This window comes from Merops nubicus, unplaced genomic scaffold, assembly GCF_000691845.1.
Source record: "Merops nubicus isolate BGI_N331 unplaced genomic scaffold, ASM69184v1 scaffold5290, whole genome shotgun sequence".
Lineage (NCBI taxonomy): Eukaryota > Metazoa > Chordata > Aves > Coraciiformes > Meropidae > Merops > Merops nubicus.
In genome coordinates this window covers 23,388-32,176 of record NW_008580741.1, presented here as the reverse complement: position 1 = coordinate 32,176, position 8,789 = coordinate 23,388, and the positions used below count along the sequence as shown (strand labels likewise).

The 8,789-nt window shown below is 42.4% G+C and overlaps 1 protein-coding gene across 1 annotated transcript in view; it reads right to left on the bottom strand.

Annotated features, from left to right (window-relative positions):
- Window positions 1-938: 938 nt before the first annotated feature.
- Window positions 939-8,789, bottom strand: part of NPNT (nephronectin) — a gene marked incomplete at its 5' end in the record, with an annotated part of 30,230 nt that continues 22,379 nt past the window's right edge. The window contains 4 exons of the mRNA XM_008936718.1: window positions 939-1,034; window positions 2,059-2,315; window positions 5,712-5,810; window positions 6,200-6,295. Of these exons, the coding sequence (XP_008934966.1) occupies window positions 939-1,034; window positions 2,059-2,315; window positions 5,712-5,810; window positions 6,200-6,295 (548 nt within the window). The remainder of the gene's footprint in view (window positions 1,035-2,058; window positions 2,316-5,711; window positions 5,811-6,199; window positions 6,296-8,789) is intronic.

The following is an 8,789-nucleotide window of genomic DNA, read 5'->3' as shown; positions in this document are numbered from 1 at the left end:
GACTTGTGGCACCTGTGGGAAGGGAACGTTCCTGGTAGTGTCAACGGGCTCAGTCTGACGAGATCCACATTGTCCTCTTCAGGCTGCTCGGTCCTTCAGCTGAACCAGGAGTTCCTTGCAGGATGGAGAGCCCTCCAGGGCTCGCTCCTGAGCAAAATGCAGGGTTGTACAGAAGCCAGCTTACATCAGAGGAGGGTTTGGTCTTCTGCCACCGGTGTATTACAACAGGACCAACCCCACCAGCATTTCTCAATGAGCACCATTAACTGACTTTGGTAACGGGTCTGCTGGCACGACCAGCGGGATGGAAGAGTGCACTGAGCTCCTGTCAGGTACAAGAAGGAAGCAGAGCTGCCAATTACCTTGCAACTAGAGTCTGCAAATATTTAAAAACATAAATATGTTACTACCCATACACATATACACAAAAGGCAGCAGTAGCAATGTTACAGGATGCAGCACCTACCCTATAGAACTGCTTTTTGTTAATACAGATGCAACACCAAAATCAATGCCATTTAACATGAAGCAAACCCTTCTTCAAAGGTCAATGGCAGTGAGCCAAAGTTCAGGTCCAGGCTTCTGCTAATCTGAGGTGACTCTGAAGGTCATCAGTCCCACTGCGTATCAAATCTAATCAATGATAGAGCAGCACTACGGGAAGATGATGATTATCAGTTAAAACTCTTGCCACCATTTCTAATTCTCCCTTTTTCACAAGTGCTCTTTGTGTGAGCACCCACCAGGCTTAGTGGGGGATAAAGTTGTTACGGTATTCTCCATGTTTTTAAGTGAATTTTCAGTTGAGATGGCACTTAGCAGCCCACTAAGAAGTTGCCACTCCAACTTCTCTTTTGTGCAGTTCTGTTTCAAAGGTTGGCAGGAATAGCACGAGAAGGGCTAGAGGAGAGGAGATGACTCCTGGTCCATTGTGTTTGCTAATGCTCTTCAGAGCAGCGTCCTCTTCTCAAGATGACATCATCTAGTCCAATATCCCCAGTTCTTCCTTTCCCTTTCTCCCCTCTGAAAATAACCTGGGAAGAGAAATGAAACTACTTGAGTGCAAAAATAAAGTAAAATGAAAGAAGTTTTGGTTGGCAGCCATCTCAACAGTAAGAAAGCAAAAGCATAAGAAAGCTCAGGCAATTGTTCCTGATTCACTAAAGCCTATTTATTCTGCTCAGAGCTCTGGCTGTTTTTCTATTTCTGATGTTCTCTCTTCTTCACTTTGTCAGGATCTTTGTGAAGAATCAGCAGTTCAGGCCAGAATTGCTCCAGTTGCACCATTTGCTGAGGTGAGATGAACTTCCATGTAAAAGAATCTTGGGTGCTTTCTACATATCATCTCTGTACTGTTTTTATTGTCCCTCATGAGAAACACAAAATATTCTGAAAAATGTTTTCTAATAGAAGAGCTTTCTATTGCTAAAGCACTTTGCAGCTGCCTTAGTTATGGGAACCAGAAATGTCCATCTTTTACTTAACAAATTCTGGCTCCTGCAGACTCATGGTAATCTACAGAAGCTCCTCCCAAAATGGTGGTGGAAGTCTGGGTATGGACTTATGCAGAGAATTCATTAGCAGTCCAGATTTTGCCTGAGTCAGAGAAATTCAACAAATATAAAGCTTGTGTAGAAGTACTGGAGCATAAATCAGAGATGATACGCAGAATGACCAGCTGACTTCAAAAACATATCCCATTAATCAGTATTGCTCACCTGAGCTACTGCTGTAGATTCAGAAGCCTGAACTGTTTAATACAGCCAGTGTCTTGGCCATTGCTTAAAAATTACACAAAGCCTACAGCAAAACTTTCCAAGAGTGCTGCTATCACTGAGCTGGGAAGAGTTAACACAGATTCACAGAACAGAAACTGAGCTGTGCAGTCAAAACTAAATTGGATGCTTGTTGAAAGCACACTTTTAAATCAGGAGTAGGAACAGAGGAGGTCAGGGGAACACTGTGTTGAATGTACAGAATTATTTTTCTAGAAATGAGTAGTTTTGAGTGAACTTTAGAAATAAAGAAAGCCCTAACAGCACATGCACAGGTCCTTACGCTCGTGAGGCCGAGTCCTTGTACAGTTATGTGTGTCTGCCTCCAGCCATGGCCACCGTTTCTCCCCCAGAGGGCTGGTCCGTGGGCACCGTTTCTCCTCACGAAGACCTGGAGGGCGCCCGCGTGCAGCCCCGGCACCTTGTGTCTGAACGACAGGCACAAGTCGCCGGCCTCAGCCACGGCGCCCAGGGGCAGGATAAGGTGTGCTACTCCTCCTCCTTTGCCCTTGGGCTCAGAGATGGTAAGATACTGGCCCCCTGAAAAAGAAAAAAAGCTTAGTCAGGGATTTTTTTTTTTTTTAATTCTATTATATTGCAGGACCAAATGCACAAGAGTCATTACCAAAATCAAAAAAGGGTTCCACAAGGTCCAGTGCATCTCAAGCAAGGCACATAGTTCTGGGACATGAACGAGGCCTGGTACATCTACCTCCTGCAGGGTGAGATTTACAGTGCTGGTTTTCTGTTTACATTAGTACCAGCTTAGGTCCTGCCCATCTAATTCCTTCTTTACAAAGCAAATAATACCTTATTTGAAAATGAAAATGTCATGTATCCCTTAATTTCTGACAGCACCCTGGTGACTGCATCATTTTAAACCCACAGTGGCATCAAAGCTACCCTGTACATTTCCACACCTCGTAAGATGCAGGTTTTTGCTGTTGGGTAGAAGAAGGAGAAGGCCACTGTGTGACCATGTAACGGAGCTACAGGTCTGTCCCCTTCCTGTTGTTTGGGAACTGTGTTAACAGGTAAGTCTCACAGCTTCCCCTTTTGCAAACACAAGCCTTTTTAGGTCACCATAATTTACACTCTGAATCTGATTAGATACAGAGAGCTGGAAACAGTAATGATTTCCAAATGGCTGAGAACTTGATACACTCACTGAAGTCTTCTCTAGCAGCAGCAAGTTGTCAGTGAACATACAGACTTAACTCAAAACCCTGTCTCTGATCACGTATGAAGTAAAGGTGCCTTCATAAAAACTGGAACATGAAAAGCAGAGGACCTCAGGTATGGCAACATCCATTAAACCTTTCAAAAAAAACCACACAGAGGCATATACTTGCCTAAGTCCCACACACCCTTCCACACAGGCACTCAAAATTACAATAAATGAGACTCTACACCTTGGAGAAAATCCACACCTGTATTTTTGTCGTACTTTTCATTGAAAACTTTGCAAGGTAGATAATAACCTTAAAATTTGAAATTGCCAAAAGAGGATTTGCTTTTAAAAAATAATTAAAAAAAAATTCTTATTTGAAATCTAAGAATCCTTGTTTGGTTTTTTTTCATTAGATCAGATTTTTTGTATCTTTTTAAATCAATAAATCCAAGTTGAATTAAGCCTGGTGAGTGCTCACACAAAGAGCACTTCTTGTGAAAAAGGGAGAATTAAGGTCTTAATGAACTTCAGGTAAAGGTGGTATTTAGGCTCCTCAGTTGAAACCAGTGACATAGAAATACTGGGGTTTGTAATGTTGTTGACATGCACAGTCTTTACTCAATTATAGAACAGAAAAATATTTTTCATTTAAATTGTCACGCTGCTACTACTCAACCAGAGATTTATGTTTTGAAGTCTTCTTTTGGAAAGCCACAATGATATTCCTCAAAAGCTGTGGGATTTAATGACAGCATACCAGGGCTTGTCACACACTTAAGCAACAGCCACCTGCACCTCCAAATCTCTCCTTCTACTTAGGGGTTTAATTTCTTTGGTCTCAGTGCAACTTAACAAAGCAAAGCACTATGCTGGCGTCTGGGGCCTCACACCTGCATTTGAGCATGAAGTGGGATCCATTTGACCAAGGATCTGTTAAAAGATTTTTGTTTGGGATTTGTTTTTCTTTCGTTTGTTTTTTTAATGCATTGGTTTTGCATCAAGGTCACTAACTGCTAAAATAAGTGTAACAGAGTTTAAATAACTGCACCTGTTTGTTGCAGATACAATTATATCACTATAAAAGTACTGGCTTGACTCATTAACTGCATCTGTTCCAGATCATTATAGTGACCTAACCAAATCAATAGGAAACAGATTTAGGTAAGCACAAAGCCAGCGTAGCTGCAGGCAAGCCCCTGCAGGAAGAGGTCCCCTCAAATCAGTGTTTTCTGCATGCAAGATAAGCTTATAAGGCTTCAGCGTGGCACCTTTCAAAATGCAGATTCTGATAAACCAATAAAGAGCCAACTCTGAAAGGTGAAAGCAAACACTCAGGAACAAGCTGTGAAAATAAATCCTTGCAACAAGGTGTTCCAGACAGGAGGGAGTGGGTGGGTGACTTCAAGGGACTAGTTTTAACAGGTTATGTCAACAGCAGCAGAACGAACACAGGAAACAAAGAACTGAGATTGTCCTTGACTGGGAAGCAACACAAGACAAAAAGAAAACAACAACAAAAAAGTGTTTTTTGTTTAAAAAGCCAGTTAAAAAACATAGTTCTGGAACTTAGTAAGTATTAGCAATAATTTTTGTGTACAGGTAGACTCACTTTCTCAGGAACAAAGTGGCTTAAAATCCATTGTTTCAAAAAGATGTTTGAATTAGGTGTGATCTTTTTTAGAATGCCAGTCTGCAAGCAGAAGACAGCCACCTGTCTTCTCATCTGCAGGAGGAAGGAGCTCTGCTCTCCGAGTCATTCATCAGACTTTCAAAGTGTGGCAAGGAGCACATGAAATACTAGAGCCAGGCTATGGGTGGGACAGGGGCCTGCCCAGTAGGGGAAGACAGCACTTCCACTTGGCCAGCTAAACATCCTGAAAAAGGTGCCAGGTCACCTGCTGTGGTGGCAGATGTCTGTCTCACCAGCCCTTCAAGATCACCTAGTTCAGCCCCCCTGCCATGGGCAGGGACACCTCCCAATAGATCAGGTTTCCCAGAGCCCCATTCAGCATGGCCTTGAACACTTCCAGGGATGGGACATTCACAGCTGCTCTGGGCAACCTGCTCCAGTGTCTTACTGCTCTCTCACTGTAAAAAACTTCCTCCTTGTGTCCAATCCAAACCTCTTTCAGTTTAAAGCCATCACCCCTTGTCTTAGCCCTACATGCCTTTGTAAAACGTCCATCTCCATCTTTCCTGTAGGCCCCCTTTAGGTACTGGAGCACCTAACTTGTCTTCCTTCCAGTTACCCAACAGTTGTCCTATACACAGGTTGCTGTAACTTGGAGTAATATTCAACAGAATCAAACTGAGAGGTTACACTAGAACGTTGCATTTGGCAGCAGAACAAAGACCATTTCCAACACTTTCTACAACTTTGCTAGTAATATGGAAATAATTATGTTTGCGTGGTGGGTTAAAAAATAACCTTTGTTTCACCATAAATAAAAGTCGTTCTCTAGTCGCATTTTCGTTCTGATTCTTTTAAGACAGATAGTCTTTTACCAACTACATTTATACTCCTTCAGAGACATTCCTATAGTAAAGATATCAGCCACAATGAAAGCATGAATTCTCAACTGCTCTTTGATGTTGGGAATCCTCAGTTTTGATTGTTATACACAGAAGAGGTGTGGGTGTGAAATATATCCCAGAACTAAAGGGAAGAGAGGATGTGTAAATTCATCATAATGGGAGAATTGTCATCAGCCTCCAGCCCGGGTGGTTTTTCAACTACAGGGTGTGACCATACACAGGTCTCTTACCTGATGCATCTCTCACTGCTTCCCACTGCAAGGCATCATCCTTGTCCGTGATCCATCCGCACAGTCCACTGTCAAAATTACAGCTGTGTACCAGCACACCTAGGCACAACACAGCAGAAGGCAAATAAGAAATCCAAGTTATTGGATTGTTTTGGTTGAGGAGCTATAGCGACTTCCTTTGTGGCTGACACTAGCAAGTAAATATGAAAAAGAAAGGCAGCAGAAGGAGCTAAAAAAAGAATGTACAAAAATACAAGAACAATAAAAAGGATACTAGCGTTATTATTAATGCTTCACACTATTGTTGTGCTGAATCTGTTCAGAAATAAAACTATAAAGGTTCACTTAGGTAGAGTGTTTTCTTCTTTTACAAAGCACAGTTTAAACAAGGGGCATAATATGTAGGAGTCATGTAAAAATGTACAAAACCCCAAGAAATCTCAAAAAATCCTATACCCCAGGCCCTGAACAGGAGGCATGATCTTTACCTGGGTCATCGTTTGCTTCAAATTCATCAGCAGTAATCCCTCTTTCAATTTCAAGTATTTCAAACAGATTATTGCTCACTCCAGGCTGGCGTGGAACTGTGAGAAAAGCAGTTTTTCAGAAATGAGTGAGATAAAGGTAGTTAGTGACCTACTTCTTTATCTTTAATAAAAACCGGCAGAGCAGCTCTGGGGCATTGTGCTTTTCTTGGAGAATTCAATATATTTAGCTATATTTGACATGAAGAGTCAAACTTTATGCCTATGTGATTTATGATTTATGTTGTACCATTTATCTGAACACTGTAAAAGATGATTCCAAATCTGCTAAGGGCTCTTCAAATGAAAGTTTCTTTTTAACTAGGGACGAAAAAAAAAGGCAGCTTTAACCTTGAAGCACAAAATTCCCCTCCAAATGCACTTTTGAAGACAGTGGTTTCTCAATAAAATAGTCACATTAAAGCTTTTGCTCAAACTTTCTGATGCACTCACCTTCCACAGATGTTTATAGGAGACTCTTCACAGGAGGCAGCAGTACTTTGGAAGAAGCCCTACAGGCACCTAACCTTCAAATCACAGCTGAAGGTACACCCATCTCTCTGCGGAGCATTAGAGCTCCCTACACAACTACCAGGACTGTACTGAGAGCTGAGGAGGAGCAGCTCCAGTGGAAGCTGGAGTTCACCTCTAATTGTATTTTCTGCTCTCCAACACGGTCTGTCTCTTAGCTGCAAGGGGAAGGAACGCTCACAGGGACTAATGGGCCCACAGGTTATGAGACATTCAACAGCCAGGACAACCTGAAATTTAAGAGGTCTTTGTGGGAACGATGGCTGCCAAAGTCAGGTGGCTACAAAAACTTCCACTCACTTCCCAAGACACCGTGTCAGTCTGTGTAAGTCTCCAGAAATAACACACTGATGTCACACTTGATGGACAGCTGTCAGCTACAGATAAACAGATTGCACTTGATAGAGCTGTCCTGGAAATTCCTCTTTTAGAGGCAGGTCTAGCCTGTAATTAGTAACAACAGTAACATGTTTCAGACATGTTTTTAGATGTTGCACACACCTCCGACACCTACAGTATTTGTAACGGCCATTAAAAACTTGACACAATTTCCATTTGCAGTGCTAAAATAAGGATCTTAATGTCTCTGCAGCTTCTTAGGCAGGTGAGAACACGAAGAATTGAGATGACTTACAATTCCAAACTGAAATAAAGGACTCCTGGCTTTATGAAATTAAACCAAAGGTAAGAAGGAACTTCTTTTGCACTAGGACAAGCAGTAAATAGTATAGCTGCAAGAGCTCCTCTAAAGCCAGAAGACGAGAGGAAAAACAAGACTGAAGTAGCTTCCTGCTTTGTGAAATTAGGATAAAATAAGCAACCTGATAAAAAGCCAATCAAATGCTAATGTATTGTAAAAGTAATAATACAGACTACAGATCTTGGATGAAAATTTTGTATAATAAAAATAAATAAAAATTGTAGGAAACTGATTAAATCTTTAATATTATAGTCATTATTTTAGTCATTACGTCTCCTTTTCTCTTTTTATTTTTTTTTTTAATCCTTTATAGATTTTGGATTATATCGGTTCATCATCTAGGATATTAATGCTCAAACATCCTCAATACATTTATGGACAAATAGTATATTCAATTATAAAAAGAAAAAAATCATTTACTATGGGCAGCAAAAACTCCTAACATGAATGCTCTAAAACGATCGTTTCACCCTTAATTGCGGCCAGCAGTATACTGCTCTTTTGCAAGAGCTGTACCTAAAACATAGGCAGAACAGTTGAACAAGCACATCTTACAGCTCTAGTTGTCACACCTGCAGAGAGGAGCTGGAGCAGGCCCTAAGAAGGGCAATGAAGCTGGTGAGGGGTCTGGGGAACATGGCTTGGGAGGAGTGGCTGAGGGACCTGGGGGTGTTTAGTCTGGAGAAGAGGAGGCTGAGAGGAGACCTTATTGCGCTCTAGAACTCCCTGCAAGGAGGTTGGAGTGAGGTGGGTTTGGATCTCTCCTCCCAAGAATCTTGCAATAGGATAAGAAGAAATGAGCTTAAGTTGTGCTGGGGGAGGTTTAGACTGGATATCAGGAAGAATTTATTTCCTGACAGAGTGGTGAGGCACTGGAACAGGCTGGCCAGGGAGGGCACCGTCCCTGGAGGTGTTCAAAAAACACGTGGGCATGGTACTTTGGGACATGGTTTAGTGCTCATGGTAGTGTTGGGTTGATGTCTGAACTTGATCCTGGAGGTCTTTTCCAGCCTTAATGATTCTATGACTCTGTGAGGTGCTTACAGCAGCATAAGCTGTTCTGACACGTAGCAGCACACACAGTCACACTGCCCTAACTGCACGACAGTCACGGACAGCCATGAGCCACGAGCAGATGTGTGTGAGCTGCCCGCGTGGGCCGAGGCCACCACCGCTGCGGCACGCATGGCGGCTGTCCGCAGCGTTCACATTCAGCTGCAGTGGTTTGCTCAGGGATTTTCAAAACTGGCAGTTCAATTTCTTGGGCTTACTGTAGCCAGCCAGCTGGGCCAGCCCATGTTGCAGGAGGAATTACTTACCAAG